Here is a 25,978-nt window from a genome sequence, read left to right on the forward strand (position 1 = left end):
CAAATGCATTGTCTTTTTTAGAGGTTCACCAGAAACGGAGTAATGATGCAGCTGATGTTCAATGTCTGGAAGGGCGAAGTCAGTGGATGATATTTGTGGGGCCAGGATTTGTAAAACCCAGTTGTATCAGACCAATAAGATAGAGGCACTCACCATCTTGAATGCTGTTGCTGTAGACCCACACACTTTGCATCAATAAACTTACTCACTTTGTCCGGCGGTACTGATTTTTCCAGCGTGGGAGTGTCTCTTCCTGACCACTGAAAAAATTACTGAGTCTGGCTTTGGCTCTTGCTAAAGATACAGAGGGTCTTGGTCTTAAGATCAGTATTTCTTCAATAGCCTTGAAGTCGCCTTCATAACTATCCCTGAAGAAAAAAAGTTCTCTTATGTGAGAGCTCAGCTAAATCCGGCACCAGAGTTAGAAATGATCTTGAAATGGCTCTCAGCAGTAGAGTTTCCATAATTACAGAGACAGAGGTCTAATGAACCTATACTTGATTATTCATTTTTATTGCTCCTCTAGTGAGCGTGTCCTGAAAAGTGAGGATTTCATCAACAGGTAAGGTCCCGAATGAGGAAGCTGCTGGTGAAGTAGGTGTGTACAAGCCCGTGGACTAATGGCTTGATAATGGAGAGATGGATAAAGATCTTCTCACTTTTTAGTTTCTGTGGTGTCAAAGGAGGGGAGTAACTGGTTGATGTGCTGGAACAGTTGGCAAAGATAGATGTGTCAGGAGAGCAAGCATCTTTTGTATTAGGTAACATGGAGATGCTTTTGTGCACCATGACTAGCACAGAAGGAGAGCCTGAAAGGCCAGACGCAAATGAGTATCTCAACGTCGATCTTCTCAACTGGACCTGGTACATCTTGACTGCAAATATTTCAATATGTTCATCGACGGCCAGGTCAATGGAGAAGGACTTGACATTGGTGTAGTTCCGGTCAGTTGGACTGAAACCAAGGATTTACCACGCAGCATCGACCCTGCTGCTGAACTGGCCTTCGATTGAGAGCATGTTGATGCAGAACTGTATTTCGAAATTGACCAGTGCTTGCAGGAGTGTCTGGAGTGATGGCATAGATGTTTCCTTCTCTCAATTGGGTCTTCCTTTTCAGGAGAATGTAGGATCTCAGAAGAGGAGGCCTCTTCACAGACACATTTCACATTGTATAGAGGTGACAAAAAGTCAATCTGAGTGAATTTCCTCAAGAATAGGGGTTAAAAATCCCTAAAGTGTTCTGAGATCCTCTCAGCGTGAGCTGCAAAAAGGAGCCGAGGCTGTGAGGCAAATCGTTAGTACAGTGCATGTTGGGATATGGAAGCCAATGGCTTTATAAAGGAGCAGTGTAGCTTTTTTAATCTCATTCACACTTTCCCTTTATTTTGGTATTCTATAACACAAGAGTCCCACAGGTTCAATTTACTAATGTGACATATTATTCGGCTAGGTGCTGCAATGTAGTCTTTGTGTTGTTTTAAATGAGTTGTTCCATAGAGAACAATCCAGCAAATCTGACCTGTTTTTTTTTTTACTTGGAAATAACACCTATTTTAAGTGTCCACTCGTGGTCTAATTATATTCATAAAATATTCTGGGAGTGAGAATTGTCACTGTCCAGAGGAAAAAAAAACATTGGAAAAACAAAAACCTAAGTCATTCAGACAACATTTCGTAAAAACCACATGCACAACATTAAGTAAGTGGCTAAGGGTGTGACACATATGAAAATTGGTACACGCTCTAAATCCGTCCAGAACTGTTACCACGGATCTGGAGAAACTACGCCCCATGGGAGGAAGTGACCTAATGTTGTGCATGTGGTTTTTACGAAAAGTTGCCTGAATGACCTAGGTTTTTGGTTTTCCACATGTTTCTGTTCTCTTTCAGGCTTAAAGGAGCCAGAACACGGATATATTGTGTGGACAGTGACAATCGTCACCCCATGAAGTGGTATTTAGTCTTTAAAGTAGGGTAAGAACGGAGCCCTTACATATTAGGTCCTGATGAATGCCATGGACCCAACCGGGCCACAAGGCAGAAACATGTCGACCATCACATATATAACGGTGTAAGGACATTTATCCCCTAACACACCGTCCACTTGTTGTTAATACCATATGGCTCCCACTCACATTAAAATTTAATAGGCAACCATAATGGCTTTTTAAAACCACTCACTCATTCTATTCACGGGATCCGCTTAGTCTAGAAGTGCATCCCTGTCGTCATATGTATGTCCGCCCTCCATCAAACCAAGTTTTTATAGGGCAAGGACTGGCCAATGATGAAGCATGACACCAGGTGGTGTGTGAGACCAGTCCGTAACTTTTAGTGCGATGTCCTCACTTTTCTAACACTGTAAAAACCTTGGTCACTAAACTGGGAGCGGCTCGTATGTGGTAAACCTTTGATGTAGGAGGCTGCCTGCTCCCAATGCCCCGTGCCTCTCGTTCCCTCCCCATGGCATTCCTGGGGATAGTGTGCTTCATACTCAAACTGCTTATGCCATATAAAACCAAAATGGAAGGGATTATGACCCGTATTTAGAGTCTGGAGGATATGATACTCCGTCATAGGTACATTATAGCCTTTTACACTTGTAATACAGTGGAAGGGGATATATGCCATGTTTGTGACAGAGTATCCCATCTGCGAAAGTCTACATAAGGGCCAATATGTCTCGAATGCAGACCTCAGGAAATATCTGCAACTTGGTAAAATCTGAAAACAAGTATTCTTGAGATCGATCTCTCTTTCAGAAGGTTGTTTTAAAAACGGTTGCTATATCTTCGTTCGTTCTCATGAGAGAAACATTGCATTTGTAACACTTGTCCTCAGAAGGACAATTCTGAAGAATTCTTTTGCCTCAGCATCCACTTATTATGAAAGAAGAATAATTAAGGAGCCAAAAAAAAATATTTTGAATATGTGAATCTAGTATATACTACTTCAGCTTACATGCTGAGATTGTGTCCACTTCCCTTGAATAACAAGGGAAGACCTTGCCTGCATTTGAAGAGGAAGAACGAAAATAGCCAAGGTGGGTGCCATCTGAAAACAATTATCTTTAAATAGACTGTTAAATGTGAATGTGGAGTCAAAGCATAAGGAATAGCTGCTTAGCTGTAATCCTACATCTCTAAAATCGGTGTCTTCATTCAATTCATCAACCTGAAATATTTATGCCTATGAAAGAGATCCCAGATGTAATCCCACTCACAGGCGGAATTATTCTCCGACACTGAACATTAATTAAAAACCCCTGCTGGATAAGGAAACGTTACTTTTCCATAAGCGTAGTTCTCCATCAGGTGTATTCTTTCCTTAATTTCACAAACAGACTATCTTTGACTAAATTCAAATTTTCTGTGTCCCAAATGGAGAAGGCGCATTCCATAAATCTAAATTAGACTGCATATATAAATAAGACTTACTTGTTCCTTTGGCCTGGCATTTCTGCCAATCCATGTTTCCAAAATGTAGATGTTACAGTCGAGTCTGCAGAAAGTGCTAGTTTCTGATCAATTTTAAGTGTAGTGATGTGGCTAGGATGAAACCAACATAGAAACAATTATTTCACATCACTGGTTAAACTTTACTACTTGTACTTCAAAATTCTTACTTCTTTAAAATAGAACAAAACACCCAAATCATAATGCATTAAATATAGATATATATTCCCAATATCAGAAGTTGGAGTCCACCCATTAACAAGTTGTCTTTGAGATGTTCAGGTAATCAAAAGCACATGTTACTGTCAACAAATCCAGACTGGCTAACTGGCGCCATTCCCAATTACATGGTATGTACTGTGGGAGGGCAGGAGATGGATACACTTGCGCTCTCTTACTGTACATATCATCTGTCAGTTTCAGATCACTTCTAGTCTTAGGGAGATAAAGTTATTTAGCCTCAGCCCATTACAAGTATCTTTACACCATAGAATCAAAGAGGAGGGCTAGCAGTCTACAGCCAATGTATGGCAATCCTGCAGCAAGTCTGCAAATTTGTATTGTCCTTTCCCCCTGCTCAGTATGGTGTGACGAATCAGTAAAGTGTTTTAAAAATTATAAAATTATCTCAAATGCTTTGCACAATCCTGCCACCAGGTTCACTTCGGTGGTCATCACCCACTCGGCAAGACCTACCTTATTTATAAACCCCACCTTCTTCTGGAACCAAGAGCACAAATCTGTGTGAGATGGGTATACCTTAGTACAACTAGGTCCAGTCTATAAAGAGATTTAAACTGGTTGAGCCTTCATCTAGCATTGCCAGGTACCACTTAAACATGTTTACAAGCTCTGCTGTACTCTACGGCCCAATGTCCCCAAAGTCCCCATCCCATTTCCCTGTTTGTAGTACTGATCTTGTCGGACAGACAGCACTATTCCTAGTACCCTTGACTCTTTGGGCTGGGTCAAGAATCTGTGGGGCACCCTAGTCAGCCAAGGGTAATCAAAAACTGATCTTTGTGTACTGTATTTAGTGCAGGGCTTTAATTGGGGTTACAAAACTAGGGGGATCTCCCGTAGGGGCGTGGCCAATGTAATTAAGGGTGTGGCTTAAAACACTTAAACTGTGCTGAGCATAGTGTGCCGCCCGACTGGTATTTTGCTGCTTCTGTCAATTCATCCAGATATATAATACAAGTAACATTACACGTACAAATTAGCAACACCCATGACTTTGTTGAATACAATATTAAAAATGCTTCAGTTCTGGTAGGCGAGGTTATGGCATACGGCTAGAGCTACCGTCTATCGAGCCGTGAAAGCAGGGTTGCGCCTGAGGTCTGCTCAACATCCTGTGATTCAAAAAAATGAACACGTCCTTGTGTAATGTAACTGGTGCTCATGTTTGCTTTATATAAAAAGGAAAAACAAGTCACTTTGTAGTTACATCAAAAATAGTGACCGGTGCTACTATTGCAGGGTGAAGCTTTTTTTTCTCCACCCGAGGGTAAAAATGGAGAGCCCGATAGGAACCCGTTTCGGCACCTGCTTTTAGGAACTGCTGGTGCTGAGCACCAGAAGACCCGGCCCAGTTAAAGCCCTGATCTAGTGTCTGCTGCATCAAAGCGTACAAACTTTCTGACTTCACAGAAATGACCCACATCCACTGTGAATCCAGCTGGTGACAGCCACTTTTTTTTCTCAATGAGAGAAAACACAAGTCTACATAGCAGTACCTCTAGATTATTGGGGATTCCTCTGACCACTTTATGCCTATAACACTCGTAAACATCTGAGCCAACAAGGTAATCAAAGGTGGCCTTTTCACTCTCAAATTCACAATAAAGTTTAAGAGAAGATTTAAATCCTTGGATTTCAGCTAATAGTTTGTTCACATTGTTTGACTCGGCATCCAGCCAGCTGGCTGAAAACTACAACTTTAATGCTAGGTAACAGTTTAATATCAGGTAAGGTCAGCCAACCCTGTTCAGAAGGACGTTTTAGAGTTATGAGCTTGACATTTGGGTGCGATCCGTGGACACAAGGAAGATATCAGGCTTTTGGTATCTAGTTCCCTAAGTAAGTTATGTGAAAAAGAACACATCATGCCTCGCATAAAGTCACGCGGGGACTATTGCAGGCTTGATTACTGCTATGTGTTCCGTTCCAGAAAGTGAAAGAATAGATAAGAAAGCAGTCTGCTAAATACTCAGACATTGTGTAAGTCTAGCATTTCTCACAAAGATTATTTTATAAGCAAGTCTAAACATATAAGTGCTCTTGTCTCCCATAACAAGCCCAAACATAGGAGACTAGTTAGCTCAGTGTGCTAAAGCAATCTAGGAAAAAGCCTTACTTTCGGTCAACTCCTCACCAGACAAATCTGCAAATCATTCCAACTGGTGTCACTCATTCAGGATCCCTTACATAAACCAAAGAGCTGTCTGCATAGATTGCCATCCACCTACCCTAAGTCCCCAATATCACATTCTCTAAAGGTGTGTAGCCACCAGGAGGTCCAATGCTCACAGTAAACCAAAGTGGTAACAAAGATCACCCCTATGTGATGCCATTCCTGAGCGTCCATTTATCAAAGGTCATATTTCGAATCTTTTCTCTGGTGTTTGTAAGCAAATCTAAAGCATATATTGTCTAAATGACCATTTATATCCTTCTGCATGTCAATGCCTTAGCCTCTAACATTTGTCACATTTAGGATGTTACACCAAGAGATGTTATGTCAGGCCTGCATTCTACCCATCTTGTCAACCTCCCTAGGCAATCTTTGCCTACAGAATGTGTCCCTTTCCAGCCTGTCGGAGACTAATCTCAGACCACGCTTCTTAATTAAAATATTGCCAACCTTGTCTGAATGATGAAGCAATCAGCCTCCAAAAGTCCATTTTCAGTTTCCAAGTTACTCACCAAATGACTCTTAACTGCACACATTGTACAGAATCCACATATCACTTATTTCATTACATCCAAAGGCAGGGCCTTTGACCTTGTCATTCGCCAATTAATCAACAGGTATGACTGAATCTCAGAGATCCTGATCTAGCTTAAATTTCGCACCGGTCAGCATCATCCCACTGAAATGCCATGTAGAAATCGATGTACTGCATCTACAGCACATGTAATGAAGATGTTGAGGTAAGTGATCTGACAATGTCCTACCTAGAACCTATTCAAACTCTTATTACAGGGGTTAAAACCTATCAAGTCTGCTGCAGAATCTGTGGAAGGCAATAAAAAGTCCTGAACCTTTGCGTCTTGTCTACGCCACACATTCACTACACCAAGTTAGTCTAAAACCTTTCCCCAAGACATTGTGCTTTTGGGGCATGATTCTCAAAGGGGGCATTTATCTTGCATTGGGTCTGATACCCATTTCAATCTCCCACCGGTACTACAGACGTTGTTCCATGCAGACAGGTGACTTCTAATACCTTAGGAAAAACATCACATCCAAGACATTAGGCATATGAGCATTCAACAGATAACATGGCCAGTCAGTCAGTCAAAATACGCTTTATTCGATTTTCAGGAAAATCATAAAAGGCAATACATAAAACACAGATGTAAAATGCAATTGCAATTGAATACAAAGATCAGTTCATTGTCATCTTAAAAATCAGTACAATTAAGACCATTTAATGTAAAAATATAAAATCAGTTAAGATACACAACAAAGTTTTAAAATAGAAAGTTCCCTGGGGCTTGTTTTTCCCTTATTCTAAATGCAGCTGTTAGGTATGATGCAACGCGGAAAGTAATATGAGTGTTGCTCAACATTTGAAGAAAAACTAACGCTGGCTTGACCTGAAGAAAACCTGCTTCCTTCAGGATAGGTATTAGGTACTTCTCCCTTGCTGCTGTAAAAAGCCCACAGAAGAACATAAAATGTAAAGTGTCTTGCGTGGAGAAGCTATCGCATTGGCAGGGTGGTGCATCCTCAGGTTTAGACCATGTAATAAAACAGCCTAGTGTGTAATGGATCAAATTCGACCTAAACTTTGTGAGCAGAACCCTGTGGAGGGGGTTAGTGACAATTTTTAGATAACCTGGCCATTCTACAACTTTTACACAAACACATTCTCTTCCCGATCCCTCAGAACTTTACTTGAATGACAGGGTGGCTTGCGTGCTAGCCACACTTTTTTAATTGGATGGATACAAAGATTAAAAAGGCTGCCCTCTCTATTTTTTGACCAAGCGGTCATTTTTAAATAGTTTCAAACGTGTTTACTGCAGAACTACAAATTTAACATCTGTTCACTTAATACATGAAAACACCAAGTGCCTCCTAGTTTAGATGGTCATATTCCACTATAGCATCAGCATCAACACGCCCACACTTTCCATATCACCTGATATAACATTAGGACTACAGACCTCATGCTATGTCCAGCATCCATCAGCAAGAAATTAATCAGCAGTGTATAATATGATTACCTGGGAAAAGAGGTCAACTAAGCAGGAATTTTCCTAATATAGAATAACCTAGGAATTGAAACAGCAATGGGATTCTTGACAATTTCCACAGCTATTTCTCTTGTAACACCAGCATGTGCACTGTGTCATATCAACAGCTAGAGGATAACAAGCAGCTGACAAATTTGTTATCCAAAATATATGATAACCCAGTTTCTTCTTGACATACAAATATGGAGTTTCCTGCAGGTAGACCTAGAATCTTCTTTAGGAAACAGTCCTCTTGGGTCTGTAAGTTAAGGCAGCTACCCATTTCATAACTCACAATAGCCATGGTCTTAGCCTTGTAAATCTTCAGTATAGATAGGATATGCCCCCCCCGCATGTCAAGTTTTGTAAGAGTGTACTCCCCTATTGACTCAACTGACTTTACTCAACATAGCTGACAGATGAAATGATCAACCCTACTTCGAGTCAAAGATTACTCCTAGATATGGCAATGATACCAATCTTTAGAGTGGGATGCTAACATCAATTAATTAAAAATTAAGTTTAGATTAACGGAGCAAGAACACATTCTTGTCTAACATCTGTTTGAGCTGAAAGAGGGTGTGTGCTCGCCTCCCTGACCATAACGTCTTACAGGCATGAAGATGTATGTGTACAATGCCAATAGGCAACAGTATCACCATCCCGACTCAGTTAGATGACAAGATTGACCATAACTTGAGGCAACTGACCTGATCGAATGTAGATAACAAATTATTGAATACATAGATGTTAGCACTGCTCTATCGTCCCAATGTCCTTATGGAATCCAAATTGTACATCTAAGAGTATACCATTGTTTATTGCCCATTGTTGCAGTCAATTCATGAAAACCCTGCCCAATAACCTAACTGTAGATTGTAAAACTGAAATCAGTTGATAACATGATGGGGACAATAGTGGAGGATCAGAAGGTCTCAAGAAAATCAAAAGCGCCATAGATTCCATTTAAGGCCTAAGTTAACAATGGTTTCCATAAATCTTCATTATATTTATAGATATCCATTAGGATCCCCCCTCTTGTCCTGCGCTTGTGTGCTCTGTACTAGTCCTTGTTACTTTCTGCACTTCTTCATATCATAAATCGTGAGACAGACTAAGGTTAAGTCTTCAAAAGGATTTGTGTTTTTCTAAGGTGTGCCCTTAGGGGCACTAGGGATCTCCCCAACTGGCTTGCCTCCATGTAAGGTCATTCAGTGATGAAGAAAGGGGCAGAGATGTTAGTTTTCCATCTCCCTACAACCAAGACCAAAGCCAACATCCGTATAGATGTTCTGCACAAAAAGTTACAAACGACAGCACCCCTGCTTCCCTTTAATGATGCCCTTAGAGTGCCTATTCTAGCGGTTTGGGAGAAACACACTTCTTCCAGTACAATACAGAGAGCAATTGCGAGACATCAAAGTCCAGACCTTTGGGACCCAGCTTTCCTTTCCTCTCATCCATCACCGGAAAGCCTGGTGGTTCGGGCACCTTGGTTCTCACAATTGTTGTAAGGGCCTTTCCTACTACCCTGTCAGATAGGGAATCCACATAAGACCTTCTCAGCGGGTAGCATGGCCCTCAAGTTGCTGAACGCCACCTGTCTCCTCGGAAGCTATGTATATGCTGTCTGGGATATGGTACAGATGGTTCTGTTCAATCTACCAGATCAATTGCATCCCGACATTTTGTAGTTAATAAGGGATGGACAAACTGCAGCATAGAAGTTGATCAAATCTGGACACCACAGACTCAGTTGCTAGAGATATGGAAACATCTATCTCTCTACGTCATCATGCATGACTGAGAAATTAAGTTTTTTTAAAGAATGTTCAAACTAATCTTATGGAACTCCAATTTGACCATTCCTGTCTCTTCTGGGCAAAAGATGATTCCAACTTAGAGAGTGATAGACCTGACACCATTGGCATGGGTCTCCATTCCATTTTTTGCTGTTGCCGCCTGTATTTTTGCTACGTTTTGCTGGTCTAGATCCTTTTGGCACTTTGCCACTGCTATTCAGTGCCAAAGTGCAAGTGCGCCCTATTGAAAATTGTTGTAATGGATTTGTGACTCCATGATTGGCTTATTTGATTTACTTGCCAGACCCTAGCACAGTGCACCATGTGTGCTCAGGGCCTGTAAATCAAATGCTGCTGGTGGGCCCAAGGACAACATGCATTGTATGTAAAAGGTAGGACATGCCCTGATGTGTGTGGCATGTTCTGATTACAGCCAATTTCGTTTTTTCACTATTGCAAGGCTACCTGTTACCATAGTCAAGAAAGGGCAGTTTGATTATAACATCTTATAATCCTAACTTACTCAGGGAATTAGGTCGAAATTCAATTTTAGTATGCCTGAACTGAGAATGATGAAATACATCTTTTAGTGAAGTTGATTTTCACATTCTGTGTTTGAAAATAGCACTTTTAGAAAGTAAGGTATTTTCTTGTCTAACCATCCAAGCCTGCCTCTGCTAGGTTGTGTATTCCATGTCTGGTTTGTGAGTGACAGGGGATGTGGGGTGGCTCTAGGAGGCAGGGTGAGTCAGCAAAAGGCTGAATAGACCTATCTGCATGAGGAGTGGTGGGAGGAGTAGCACCTGGGCCTGAATAGGGCTGTGCCTGCCTTCCACAATGCTGGCTCCACCTCCTGTGGTGTGTCTGATGACTCGGCCCACACTGACAAAGAAAGAAGTTGTTCACTGGCATAATGCACCCAGAACTGGTTCGGACTAGGTACAGACACTTTCTGCCCAGAGGGATTTTGGTGTATAAAAGAGGAGACCCAGACACCAGAACTATAGATCACTTCTGGGAATCAGGACAACCCTTTGCCAAGAAGAATAACCAAGGAAGCTGAAGGATGAGACTGCCCCTCTGCTGTTTTGCTATTTCTGGGGTTGGCCTGCAGTGGTTACTTTATTGCCAAGGAAAAGGGAGAATGACTTTTGTGAACTTTTCATAATCTTGAGGAAGAATCTCCAAGGGCTTGTAGTGTGCTTGCCTCCTGCCTGACGTCTCAGGGATAGAAGACTTCACCACCAGCTCCCCTGAATTCCCTTGCTGAGGAATTCTGCCTGCAGAGAGGCGCCTACTGTTGCTTGGGCCCTCTGAGAAGACTGTGAGTCGCTGGGAGCGCGATGCAACAAGGAGAAGCGTGCCGCAGCAGTTGTATTTGAGCTTATATGTATGTATTTGAGCTTATATAGCGCACAGCTACCCGCAGTGGGTTTCCCGGCGCTTGCTTAGGGAACCCGTCCTGGTATTCCCCTGTGAGATAACCCCAGGCAGGGTATCCACAAGGTGAAAGCCAGGCATCCCGCCGCGAGGGGCCGTTGTGGAGATTAAGCAAGCTATTGCCCAGAGTCGCAGAGTGTGAACCCGTGAGTCGAGCAGGCACCGGAGCGAGAATTATCGAGTCCGTGGAATTTTTAGCCCAAGACCCGCCGAGGCGGGGAATTGAACCCTGGTCCAGGACCGATCTCAGCTTCCGGGTCTGCCGCCTCTAACCCCTGAGCCACACTTCTCCACCGCTTCGCATCGCTACAGAAGCTTGCTGCTGCTGCAGCTGTTCACCGTCACATCATCGACGAAGTGTGTCGCATCACCGGAGAAGTGGGTTGCTGCTGCAAAGGTCGCCGTCGCATCACCGGAGGAGCGTGTCACAGGCCCTGTCGTGGCTCAGAAGTTACTGAGCTGGCCGCACGGCCGTCGGGCATGCATGCACCACATCCAATGTTGTCGCATCAAGAAGCCATTTTGTTGCATCACACCGGATCGTCGCATCACATCGAGGCGCCATCTTGTCCAGAAAGAAACCGATGCATCACTTCCTCTCCGGTAAGGAACCGACACATCACCTCCCCTGCGCCGCAGTAAGGAACCAACGCATCACCTCCCCCGAAGCAAGGAACCAACGCATCACCTTCCCTGCGACCCTTTTGTTTGTATTGCGTGACGCATCCAAAGTACTTTGAGAGTAAAGTGTTGCATTTACCATCTAAATTGAACTAAGCTATTTCTACCAACTTAAAGTCTATTGTTGATTACAGTATTGTGGATTTGTTGTTTGGTCTTGTGTTCAGACTAGTAAAGTTACTTATTTTTCTAAACTGGTGCGGTGTCCATTTGTGTTTTCACTGTATTACCGTATGTGTTCACAAATGCTTTACACACTGCCTCTGAGATACGCCTGTCTGGTTGTGCCAAGCTACCAATGGGGTGAGCAGGGGTTATTTTAGAAGGGTACCCCCTTATCCTGACTAGAAGCAAGGGTCCCTATTTGGTCAAAGGTACCTGCCTCTGCCAGCTAGACACCCCCAGTTCTAACAGAGAGGTTTAAGGAACGCATGGCAACAACATGATCCCTGGGTCTTGAGACACAACAGTATTACTGCCAATTTAAGGCGGTTCTCAAGTGGCTCTTCCTTTGTGGACATACAAGAAGCTAATAGAGGAGCGTGCTTGAGAAATACCTACATAAGTAGGGATGGGAAGGGGGTGTGGCCTGATAACAGACATGTAGACGTGTTTCTGCTGAGCTCCTGCCCCGAATAGCGTTAATCCTGCAAAATCCTAGCTTCATGGTGCCCACCAGTAGCGGAAACCTCCCCTGACTCTGTGGTTCCTGGTGATAGCAGCCTGCAGTGGAGGACTGTCGATACGGGCCGCGGCGAACCCGGGGAATCCTGATCCCCGTAATGGCGGCCGTCATCGGATATTGAGCGGGGAAAATCAGCGGGCAGTGGTGGAGGCCCACGACCCCGGGGAATCCCGACGCGAGGCAGACACAGAGTTCAGACCCCAGGAGGGGGGACAAAACACACTGGACGACGGCGACCGAAGTGTGAGACAGGTAGACCGGGCTCCACGGACTAGGGGAGAGCGTAAAGAGAGGCCGCTGCGGTGAGGCCTACCTCCGCGCCAAGAGCTGCAGCGGCTTTGGCAGACTCCCGATCCCTGTGTCGGTGGCCTCCTGGTGGCACTGGGAGGCGGGCATCGGGGGATAGTGGAGGACCCCCGTGGCCTCTGTGAGTCCGGCCGCGCCGACTACACCAACAGTAAGGCTCCAGGAGAGAGGAAGCAAACCATGAGACGGAGGAGACGGCTGTCGGGACCCAACAGGCTGGAGGAGGGATATACCAGAGGCAGCGGCGGTGCGGCCTGCATGCATTCTGGCAGGCCATGCCTGAATACCACGCGGAGGCTGCCTGGGGGCCCGGAGGTGGGCCTGTAATACCTGAGGCCTGCATCTAGAGCCCGGTTGCGGTGGTGCGCTGCCCCACGCACCCATTGAATGGCTTGCCCCCCTGTATCCTTGCACTAACGGATCTGGAGGCCGGAGATAGGCCTTAACAGAGGCTGAGGGGGCGAGGTGAGCCTACCTGCACTCCAGCTGGTGGGTCTGGAACGAGACTTGGCAACTGCTTGGGGGCCAGACAGTGATGCACAGTGCCAGAGGCCGGGGGCTGTACCCCAGGTGGTGAGGTGAGGAGTCCCCCTCTGATCAGCGTTACCCCCTGGAGTGAGGAATAGGCCGGAGGCGTACGTTTCGCGATTCGGCGTAAGGCCAGTCTCACGAGGTGAAGAATGACGGAAGGCCAGGTAACTGCTCCGAGCGGAGGACATAGACAATGCTGAAGCCCCGAGAGGAGGTGGACTGTCGGAGGGAACCCCTTCCCTGGACTGTTTGTGGCAATACTAATTTTTGGACGGAGCGGAACTTGAGACATACCCTAGGACGGCCTCGCTGATAATGGGGAAGGACCGACCCCTAAGAGGCGCCCAAACAAATAAAATCGTGCAAAACATGGTTCCGGGGCCGACTGCGACGGACCGTCCTCGTGCAGACATGGTGCAGGGGCCCACCAGGACTCGGCCGCTCGGGATAAAGCAGATATTTTGGACGCAATTCGAGACTCCAGGGCGGCATTAGAAACTAAAATGGATGGGATGGCCTATGACACCTGCGCCTGGATCTCAGGAAGGTGGCAGACAGGGTTACCATCACGGAAGGAGACCTGAGCGCTCTGCAGACGAAGGTCAGGCAGCTGCGGGAGACGGCACTCCAGGACCATACGGCCCGGCTGGAGGACAGGGCGGAAGACGTGGAAGGACGATCTAGAAGGAACAACCTCCGCTTTTTGGAATTTCCTGAAAAGGCGGAGGGGCCGGCAGCGGACCTATTTCTGGAGAACTGGATTGGCAAAGCGTTCCCCAACCTTAGGCTCTCCAAAATGTTTGCGGTGGAAAGGGCACATAGATCTCTGGGGCCACCACCGAGGCCGGGATCCCCGCCTAGAGCCTTGATTGTCCGGATGTTCAATTTTAGGGAACGGAACATGATCTTACAGCACATCCGTGGCAACGGCCTGCCTAGGTTTGAAAACCAAGACATTCACATATACCATGACTATACTAAAAAAGTGCAAGACCTGCGGAATGACTTCCTGAGTGTTAAACGCCGGCTGCATTGTCACAACATTAAATACAGCCTTATGTTTCCGGCCAGGCTCCGAGTGCAGTACGCAGACAAAGTCCACTTCTGTGGCGCCCCATCGGAGGAAGCAGATTGGATGGACATGCTGGGCCTGGCCAGTCCAGACCAAAACCGGGGATGGCAGGAGCAGAGACGCCGGACCAATCGACAGAGGAACCAGCAACGTAGTGAAGAAGGACAACAGCGGCGGGAACAAGATCGGGCAGATGGAGGACGCATCTTGGTGGGACCGGATGGCACTCTCCTTACAGAGTGAGAGGCGATCCTGACGCAGAACCAGTTCTCTCCACTCTGTCTGGTGCAAGAAACACAGTCGTTTTAGGACGGTGCCACTGGCGCGGCTGCAGAGGGCTCTGGAAACAAGTGAACGAGGGAACTGGCGCTGAGATCGGGAGGTTCTAAACCATAGACACTGTGAGTACCGGGTTTGGCCCACGGGGCATTTGACTTTACCGTGAGACTCGTATGAACGGACATTGAGCCCAATGGACCGGAGGAGGGGGGTTTGATAAATGTTGGAGGAGGGTACACTATTTTGCCTATATGCTGGCTAGGTTTGCCGCTGTAGAGTACCGAGGCAACCTGGATAGACCTCAGTCAGGCGAGACTGCGCAGTGCCAGTCAGTCGGCTGATTCACAGAGTCTAAGTGGGGAGGGAGGTTTAAACGGACCTGGGTGGATAAGCGTGGTTGTAATAGTTCTTTCAAGTTGAGAGGAGTATTCTAGGGGGTGGGTGGAGCTTTGGGGCGGAGTTCAGAGTTCTCAAACCAGGACCGGTTGTAAGAATGAAGGGCTACCACCTGTGGGTGGGGGGAGTTGGGGTTTCCAGTTGTGGGTTTGTTGGGGTTGCTGCCGGGTCTGGTCTATGTTGTCACACAGGGGATCGAAGACATTCTCCTCTTGCGGGGGCAAACTATGTTACTACTAGGGGGGCCCCACACCATAGGCGGGGGACTGTGATACCGAAATATGTTCACTCATGTCAGGGGATAACCAGAATTACAAACTGATCACATGGAATGTTCGGGGGCTCAATAATAGGGTGAAAAGGATCCAGGTGGCATCATACCTTAGGCGTTATGGGGTCAGTATAGCTCTATTCCAGGAAACGCACCCATGGGGTGACACTCTGAAATTCATCCAACGCAGGTGGAGGGGTCAGTTTTTTTTCTACATCCTACTCGGGGTTTGCTAGGGGAGCGCTTATTTGGGTGGCACCGGGAGTCCCCTTTAAGGCTGTACATGTTAAACCGGATCCTGATGGGAGGTTTGTGGTGGTGGAGGGGACCCTAGATGGGTGCAGTATATGCCTGGTAAATGTTTATGCCCCGAATAGCGATGATGGAGGGTTTTTGAGCCGAGTTATGGGACAGCTGGATCTGGACCCAGATACAGAATTGATAGTGGCAGGTGACTTTAATTGTGCCCTGGATGGGGAGCTCGACCGATTCCCTCCAAAACTGGATGCCAAACCTAGAGTCAGAGAAGTGATATGCCAAATGCTTCACAATTATGGCTTGTTGGACGTGTGGATATATCGGGTAGCAGAGACGCAATACCTAGCCCGCTATTTGTCTGATCATTCCCCGCTCCTAATTGCTTACTCGCTGGCCCAACTGAGAGCTAAGGTACCGCTCTGGAGGCTCAATATTGAAGCCTTTGGCGACCCGATCTATAAAGACACCATATCGAATGGGCTGGACTATTATATGGAGGTCAACTGGGGCTCCGCTAGCACTAGGGCGACCGAGTGGGACGCAATGAAGGTGGTAGTACGGGGGATATGTATGTCCACGGAGGTGGGGGTTAAAAAAAGTGTTGGAGCGTGATCTGCGGTGGCAGGAGGATCGATTACCGGCATTGGAAAAGGAACTTCCCACAAATAGAGAGAGGTCGGCTGAATGGGATGATGTGCTGCGGCAGATAGGGGACATATGGGACTCACTAGGCAAATATGCTAGAACTGCGAGTAGGCGTCGCTGGTATACGGAAGGAGATAAAGCAGGGCGGCTGCTGGCGCACCTGATTAGGGAGGAGACTCAGCCTCACCTAATCCTGGCACTTAAAAACGACCTTGACCAGATGGTGTATGCTCAACATGAAATAAATAACGTAATTCTGTCCCACTTACGTAAAATATACTTCGAGACCCAGTCACCCACGACCCTTGAGGCTGTGGAGGCATATTTGGCAAGGGTGGAATTGCCTAGTTTAGACGTGGACAGTCAGGAGTCCTTGGGGTGCCCCTTTAGTGGGGAGGAAATAAGGGCGGCAATCGCCCACCTAAAGATGGCGAAGTCCTTGGGAATGGATGGTATAGCAGCTGAACTCTATAAAGAGTATGGCAGAGTGCTGATCCCCAAACTACTAGAGATCACAGTGGAGGCCGAGGAACGAGGTATGCTCCCAGATTCCATGCGGTAAGCACGGATCGTGATGATCCCCAAACGTGGGAAGGACCCTCTCCTCCTACAGGCCCAATTCTATGCTGAATGTAGATCTTAAAATTATCAGCCAGGTGTTGGCGTCTAGGCTCTTCCGCTATCTTCTGCAGCTGGTCCATGACGACCAGTCCGGGTTTATACCGGGCAAAAATAAGTTGCGGAATATCCGCAACCTGGCGCACATTATGCCATCTTTGGAGGGACAGGCCCAACAGAGCACCTTGGTGTTCCTCAATATCGAACAGGCGTTTGATTCGATCAGATGGGATTACCTATGGCAGTTACTGCTTAAAATGGGCCTGGGGGAGGGGTTTGTAAACTGGAATAAATGACTATATGCTCGTCCGATGGCTAGGGTCTGTATTGGGATGTTACGTGTCAGACACATTTCCTATAGCGAGGGGGATGCGGCAGGGTTGCCTGATCTCCCTGTTGCTATTTGCCCTGGCAATGAAGCCGTTGGCGTGTCATCTGCGCAAAATACATGTAGGACAGGGCATACGTGTGGGGGTTCAGAGCATATGGTGTCAATGTACGCCGATGACGCGTTAATACACCTGAATCGATCGACCCAGTCATTGCCGACATTGATAACGACGTTGGCCCAACTCGCTGATGTCTCCGGGCTTTACATTAACAGAACAAAGTCACAGCTCTACGCAACTGGAACGGAGAGCGACTGGGGAGGGGGACCAACGCCCGGTGCTGGAGCTTCCATGGGCAGAGGACACCGTCCGATACCTAGGGATATGGGTCAGTAGGACTAAGGCAGTGTTTTTATCAGCACAACATGGGGAGGATAATCCGGGGGCTGCAGGGTAGTATTACCTTTTGAAACACACTTAACCTCTCCCTGATGGGAAAGATTGCACTAATAAAGATGGTAGTCCTGCCCCGATGTCTTTATACCATGCAAGGCTCCTTCTTTGAAATTCCGCACCGGGTATTCAGGGAACTCAATACACTGCTGGTCCAATTATTATGGAACGGAAAGCGAGGCAGGGTTAGCTTAGAAGTCATGAAACATAGTTGGGGTATAGGGGGTTTGGAGATCCCAGACTTGGAACTTTATTATTTTGCATTGCAATTGCAACATGCCATAACCTGGTTGGACGTGGATCCCTCTTGGGAGAGGTCCCTGCTGGCAGGTACGTATGGAGATCAACAGCTAGGGGCGTTATCATGGCGGGTCGGGGTGCTCACAGTGCAAGGTCCTCCTTAGGTGCAGCTTGGGGCTGCAATTTGGATCGAGTGGTCATTAGAATAATTTAGGAAAGACCTTTTGCCCCTGAGGCGGACTTCTGGCTGATGCCGCCCTTTGCTCAAATATACCAGGTGATGTCAATAGAGGCCTGGAAGTACGGGGGCTGCCTGTTGTTGTCTGACCTCTATCCGAATGGTAAATTTATCACTTACCAGGATGCAGTGACCACCTTTTGCAATATGCAAAATTAGCGGCAACAGCACGGCAATTATGGCCCACATTTCCGGAAGCCCCGGGGCACACACAAACCCTGGTCACTATGATTGCTATGGCGGGAGGGCGAAAGTGTGTTACTCACCTCTATAGGGCGTTGAGGGACGATAAAAAGAACGGCCCCCTAGAATTAGAAAAGAAAAATGGCAGCAGGTGTGTCCACAGGAGGTCACAACGCGAGATTGGGAAAAGATACATGGGAGTGTACGGAAGGTGTCGGTGAGTAATCGCTTTAAGCAAATCCAGTACAACATAATACATATGACGTACCTCTCACCCAGGAGGCTGCACGCCATTGATGGCTCCAGGGACCCACACTGCCCCAGATGTCGCTATGATCCTGCAGATTTTCTGCATATGGTATGGACGCCGGCAGATTTTCTGCATATGGTATGGACGTGCCCAACGATCGAGATATATTCGGGGGCGGTTCTCGGAGATCTGGCCTGGATAATGGGATGGACAATAGCATTGCATCCCTGTGCTTGTCTACTGAGCTTGATTCCTTCGGGACCCGAAACGTAAGATAAGCAGGCGGTTCCTGGTCCTGGGTCTAGTTATAGCCAAGAGGCGTATTGTGATCCACTGGTTAACTCAGCAAGGACTTCTACTGATAAAATGGAAAACGGATCAACGGGAATGGGCCCTAGCAGAGGAGGGGCACATACGGAACACCAGGAGGGATGCCAAACTGCCCGAGGTGCTAATGGAATGGGGAGTGATGATGCAGGAGATAGTAGGACAGGCCTCCCACGTTACCATAGACAGCACAGATGAGACGTCCTCCATAGAGAGGGGGCACCAGGACAGGGGAGGGAGACACAGGGAGGCCCCACATGATTACTTTGATACATGGACCTTGAGTTACATAGACCTGGCAGAGGGGGGAGGGCACTGAGGGGCGATGTATGGGATGAGGGATAGGAGGCGAGGGGGGAGTTTAAAACAGTTGGGTTTGATTATGCTTATGAAAAGACAAACCAAAGATAATGTTGAAGATAGTGGGCTTTCCACGGTTGCAAACTCAGGCATTATCGTTGACATGTACTCTTACTGTGATGTTCATCACCTCGGCTGAGGGGAACGAAATGTACAATTGTTGTTTTGGATGTGAGCTGCCGATTTGGAAAAAACCTAATAACTAAATGTTTTAAAAAAAATAAATAAGTAGGGATGGGAAGATAATAGAATGGTCTGTGAGGGAGTAAATATAACAGAGAACAGATGGCAGAGACTTCATAATGTGAATTGTTTCAGACAAGGCAGTACTTTGATAGCGTTGTTGGCAATTCAGACAAAGGCAGAGGATTACAAGAAATATGTACATTAGACAAGTGCACCACATTGTTTTCCACCCACCAAATGGGAGTTTGTAGAAAAGAGGAAAGTGGAGGCATAAATAGAGATGCATGTGAAGAGAAGCAAATAGGAAGGGATTGAAGGAGGGTAAGATACAGTTGATGTTTATGCAGAAATTACACTCTGAGCACCTATACGATGTATTACCTGAAAACATCAAGGGCACGATGATCCAGTACGAGGTTGGCATTCCCAGTCAGGTCCAGTTCCTGCAGTGAGGTGGGCAGGGTCTCTGGGATCAAGATTTCAGTTAGATCGTTACAGCTCAGGTCAACAAGCTGTGAAAAACCAGACAAAATATAATGATACATCTGTCTGCGAACACACCAAATTGCAAATGTCAAGACAAGAGCTTCCTGAACTCAAATGCAACACTTGTTAGACAAGGAGTGAAGTTCCTTAATTTAGTGCATATAAAGGTTTCCCAAGTTACACACTGTAGTAACTCACATACTCACTCTTTTCGTCCCTTCAGCAATTCATTTGTACTATCCGGTTTCTACTCACAATTTTGAAGCAGATGTCCAGCACTTCATCACCTTAGAAGTCTAAGTACCAAGACCTTAAAAGTCTAAGCACCAAAGCCTTAGAGTAGCTTTGCCTCACCCACTCCCAGAACTGCTCACCCATTACGTTCCTGTTGTCTGCATTCAAACTAATTAAAAGTTGTTATATAAATTTACTAGGAAAGATAATCCTGTAGCATGCTTATTCTATAACTCACTAAAATAATTTTGCATAAAAGACAACTTTGATATGAGCAAAAGCTACAGACTCAATAAGTGCATGTGTTAGAGCATTCAAAACAGTATCTAAATTCTATTAGGAGTAAGGTTTTCCTAAGGGTGGGAAAAAATATCAAAGTAGATCATCAAAATTGTATTTAAAAATCTCCTTATGTAAGGAAAATGTTTTAAGATAATTGATTGATTAATTGGCATAAGAACTGCTTGGCAACACTTCATCTGAGGAGCAAGTCTGCAAAGAAGCAAATATCAAAATATTAACCATTATCTCCCATTCAGATTTCAAGTAGAGGATTTCTTGCAGCCTGAATCACACAAAGATTCTTGTTTGATATTGCGAGAAAACAGGCTATTAGCTTTGTGACCTGTACAAGTAATGGGTTCACATTCACCGCTTCACTGGGAACCAAACACCTCATTGTAGCACTTGACTCTCTCAGGGAAGCAAAGAAGAGCAGTCCAAGGCCTACTGAAAGGAAGTGGTGTGGGATAGTGACCACCATTCGTTGGCACATGGTAATAACACCCAATAAATGATTGTCCAGTCCCTGCTTTTTCTTTAGGAAAAAGAAAAGTACATTCATTACACAGACACTACTTAATAATACGCAGTAATGTATATATTTATTTATTTATATATATATATATATATATATATATATATATATTTTTTTTTTTATTTAAAGGAAACTATACGAACCAAACTTACAACCAGTGCCAGCGAAAGACTTACTCTATTGAACCCTCATTGACCTAGAAATAGACTATAATATGGCAGAAAAGAGCAGGAACCGAGCTCAAAGAGCTAATGAACTCCTGGATGATAACATGGCAACGAGTGAGCATTCCAATCCCAGGAGCATAAACAGACGGGAGAAGAAGAACACTTCAAAATGTCATCAGAGAACTACAACAAACTAGAATGGTCGAGGTCAATAAATGATGGGAGAAAACAACCTCAGAAAAATATATAGAATTCAAGAGCGTGCCAATAGGCCTGAGAATTTTAATTATGCCTGCATTAAATGACTTAGATCTGGACTTGATTAAACAGTAGCAAATAGACACCAATGAATGTTCTTTGAAATTGATGAGAATCTTAATTATTCATGCAGAACAGAAACTAGAGGCCACACTTCTAAAAATCAAAGAGCTGGTTAGCGGCCTTATACAACAAACGACGGGCGATGAAACTGGAAGGCCCAACAAAGCACACAGTCATGCTATGGCATACAGCACAGGCACACTTGGGGTGGAAGGGGACCTTCACCAAACTCACGCCCCTTTGGGACACGAAACAGCTTGGGTCGCTTAGGAACAGCAGAGGCTTTGACCAATGGGACAGCATAGGCATTTCCCTAGTTGGCGACCTGTGGGACAAAGGGATGGTCCTCCTGTTTGATCAGCTGCAAAGATAATATGAGCTGGCGCCTACCGAGACATTCCGTTACATACAAATTAGGCATGCACTCCTCGCAGTATTACCGCAGAATGGAGACATACCTGAGGCTTCTCCCTGGAAGATAGGTTACTCACAGATTATATGCCAAAAAGTGCCACTTCATTCACATACCGTAAATTGATAAATAACCAACCAGACCCCACTGCGGCTTTGAAAGTTAAGTGGGTGGCTGATCTTGGTGCCATGGATGAGACGGAATGGCAGGCGCCGCTTGCATCACCCCGGCTGCGGCTTGTCCAGCTTAAAATCCTCCATCGCACTTATCTCACTAGACACACGCTTCATAAAATAGGCAGAACACAGCATCCGTATTGCCTAAGGGGATGTGGCAATGACGGCTCCTTTTTTCATACGATCTGGGACTGTCCAGTAATAACTAATTTTTGGCGCAAAGTCCTCCGAACTATATCCCAGACTCTAAATGTTTCCATGTTGCCTCAACCACGAAGAGACCTCCTCAAAGTTTGGGAACCTAATGACCTATCGAGATATGGGCAAACATGGGCGACACTAGGCCTCATGGTAGCCAAACGAAATGTGGCACAGAAATGGGGAGCAACAGATTTGCCTTCGTTGGAGGCTTGGTGTAGGGACATGGACACTACCATGGTCACTGAAAGAATTGTTTATGTAAATCAAAAGTGCCCCCGAAAGTGGACTAAAATTTGGACTGCCTGGAAATCTTACAGGGGAGATATATGTGACCCCATATCCGAATCTGATGATGACAGCTCAGATGAGGAGTCCGAGGAGGACAATTGAGATGGAGTGGGTTACGAGTAAAGGGGTTTATTTTCTGATCCAGGAAGGGGGGGGGGGGGGGGGGGGGGGGGAATGTCGTAATGTTTTACATTGCTGGCTTGCTAACCATTGTATCTCAAATGTTCATAACTCCACACTGTCTTTCCGATGACTGTCCTTATATTAATTAACAACGGGGTTACCCAATGCACTCAGACAGTAACACACTTGTTAAGTAACAAAATACGATTCTGTACAATAAGAACAGAGCAACAGAAGATGTCTAGGAATCTCCAGAGTGGGAGTTGTCCATTGGAGTCCTTTATTGTTTCAAACAGCCAGCCGACACGTGTTTCATCGCTATTGCGAATCCTCAGGGCTCATAGGGCTGTAGAAAAACTAGTAGGTCGAACAGCTGGTGATACTTCCAACCCATCCGGGCCTGTGACCATCAATAGGATAAATTAAGAAACTGGTCTCCACACCAGCAAAGCGAGTGTATCGTCCAACACTCGAGAGCCTTCAGTCGGGTACGACTATTCTCAGTAATGAGGACGCCAAACTCTAATTCAATACCTAGTGAGGTGCAAAGCGTGTCCTCTCTCCGGGCCGTGTTCCTGTTTGGACCAAACTGGGTCGGAAGTATCACCAGCTGGGCGACCTACTAGTTTTTCTACAGCCCTATGATTCACAATAGCGATGAAACACAAGTCGGCTGGCTGTTTGAAACAATAAAGGACTCCAATGGACAACTCCCACTCTGGAGATTCCTAGACATCTTCTGTTGCTCTGTTCTTATTGTACAGAATCGTTATTTGTTACTTAACAAGTGTGTTACTGTCTGAGTGCATTGGGTAACCCCGTTATTTCTGCAGTTGGTAGTTCCACTACTCACTTTGAGTGGTTCCAAGGGCTCTCCACTCACCCTTTGCACCACCGGATACAATCTTACTATTTATCCAGTGTGCTGATTGTTATGGCAGTGCACCTTTTCTTGTGACTACAAGCCCTTTGGTATTTTTACTTATATTAATAAACAGTTTAAAAAAAAAAAATCAAAGAGCTGGAAGAAGAACTTGATAAATTCCCAGACAATGATGAAAAATAGGAATTGATAGATACAATGGAGAAAAAGATCAACAAACACGAGACGGACGTGGAAAAAAGGAAGGCTAATAAATTCAATTGTGATTGAATAGACTATGCAAAAGGTCGGATATAAACTTTTGCAAGAAAGTATGACTCCTTGAGAAATAGAACTGCAAGTAATATATGCACGGGCCATGAGACTAAGGGCACAGTCAATAGCTTGGATTTAAGTTCAGCAGAAGAAGAAGCAAGCACAGCCAAGCTGGATTTTTGCGAGAAAATGAGACTTGAGCAAATGGAGAAGCGAAAACGAGGAAGGGGAACAACGAGGGAAAGGGGACAAAGCAAACCCCAACCCGAAGAAGCAGGAGATGGAGTAAAACCTAAAAGAGGAGGAGAAAAGCAAAAGCAAAAAATAAGGCCAAATCTCATTAAAAAAATCTGGTAATCTGCAGTATAACCCTGAACCCTGACCAAAATAACTTATTAAATAAAGTATTAACCTTCTGTCCAAATTACAACATGGACATTCCAAACCTCCGAATTGATCTATATAAGTTCTGTCGTAAAGTAAAAACTCAAGAAATACTATGAACAAAAACCACTAAATGTACGAAACTTAAATCAAACGCATACCACCATATCCCAATTAAATCAAAATGATCTAACAACCCTGAGGACTCTAGGGAATACTGCCACAGATATAGATACAACATCGACTTCAAGAATAGAGGATGACATATAAACATGCCAAAATGAAGGCATAATTACATGCAAAGGTGGAGAAAGTGGACTGAGAGTTCAATCTAAATTTTGTTCACAACTCCCTCCAGGGAATAAGGTGGACCTCTTTTATGAAGTCGTAGTGGAAGAAATCAACAAACTATCAAGAAGCAAGATAAATAAGAGATCATGGAATCTAACTTTAGGAGAACAAAAAGCCCTAAGAGAGTTAAGAGAAAATCCGAAAATCATCAAAAAGGCCGCCGATAAGGGCGGAAATATTGTTGTGCAAGATCTGGGGCAATACATAGCAGAGGCGAACAGACAATTGGGGAACAAAGATCATTATGAAAAACTGGAGAACAATCCAATGGAGTCATGGACTAAAGAATATCACATGTAGCTACAGATATGGAAGGAGAGGGGTTTGATTTACTTAGAAGAATATATGTACCTTAAAGTTGACGATCCGGTAACAACAACCATCTATTTTTAACCAAAGGTGCATAAGTCACGCAACAACCCGCCGGGGAGACCGATAGTGAGCTCAATAGGATCCCTTCTTGAGAAAACTTCTCATTATATAGATGTCTTTCTAATGGAATATGTTGCATCACTCTCCTCGTATCTAAAAGATACAACAGACTTCCTGGAAAAGGTACAAGACATGAATTGGAATGAACATCTAACCATGATCACCTTAGATGGGACATCTTTGTACACATCAATTCTTCATACGGACGGATTAGCAGCAGTCAGACAATTCCTGAAAACAAGATCACTAAGCTTTCTGGAACATGCGGAAATGATCATGGAAATGTTGAACTATTGTCTGACACACAATGTTTTCCTCTTCAATGGAGAGATATTTCTCTGAAAACAAGGCACAGCGATTGGAACATCTTTCGCCCCAACATACGCAAATCTATTAATGGGGGTATGGAAAGCTGATGTACTGAAAAGCAGGTACAAGTCTAACATCAAAACCTGGACGAGGTTTATAGATGACCTTTTCGTGATATGGGAAGGGGAGTCATCAGATCTTGAAACCTTCATCCAGAAATTGAACAACAATAATTACAACTTGTCTTTCACATCTACATGCAGTAAAGTTCAGGGAACATTCTTAGATGTGGAAGTATTTATCAAAGATCAGAGAATATGCACAAGGATGCATAGGAAACCAACCGCCAGCAACAGCATTCTCCACGCTAACAGCGGGCATCCACAACATTTGAAGTGGAGCACACCTTATGGGGAAATGCTCTGCGCCAAAAGGAATTGCTCTGAAACATCAGACATCGAGCAGAATCTTGATGAAATGAGTGTACGATTCCTAGAGAAGGGTTATCTGCTTGGAGTAATCAAAAGTGCCAAAGCCAAGGTAAAGCTCAAAACAAGATCAGAATTACTGGAAGCCAATGAGAACCATGAAGAAGATGATGTAACACGTATGATCATGGACTTCAATGTCGAAAACAAGGTGTTAAGAACCATCATAAAGAAGC

General features: G+C 45.1%; 1 protein-coding gene across 1 annotated transcript in view; it reads right to left on the bottom strand.

Annotated features, from left to right (window-relative positions):
- Positions 1–25,978, bottom strand: part of PHLPP2 (PH domain and leucine rich repeat protein phosphatase 2) — a 631,402-nt gene that overhangs the window by 37,446 nt on the left and 567,978 nt on the right. The window contains exons 15-16 of the mRNA XM_086945488.1: positions 19,857–19,987; positions 3,441–3,551 (exon numbers count right to left, since the gene is read on the bottom strand). Of these exons, the coding sequence (XP_086801614.1) occupies positions 3,441–3,551; positions 19,857–19,987 (242 nt within the window). The remainder of the gene's footprint in view (positions 1–3,440; positions 3,552–19,856; positions 19,988–25,978) is intronic.

The sequence above is a fragment of the Lissotriton vulgaris genome, chromosome 12, assembly GCF_964263255.1.
Source record: "Lissotriton vulgaris chromosome 12, aLisVul1.2, whole genome shotgun sequence".
Lineage (NCBI taxonomy): Eukaryota > Metazoa > Chordata > Amphibia > Caudata > Salamandridae > Lissotriton > Lissotriton vulgaris.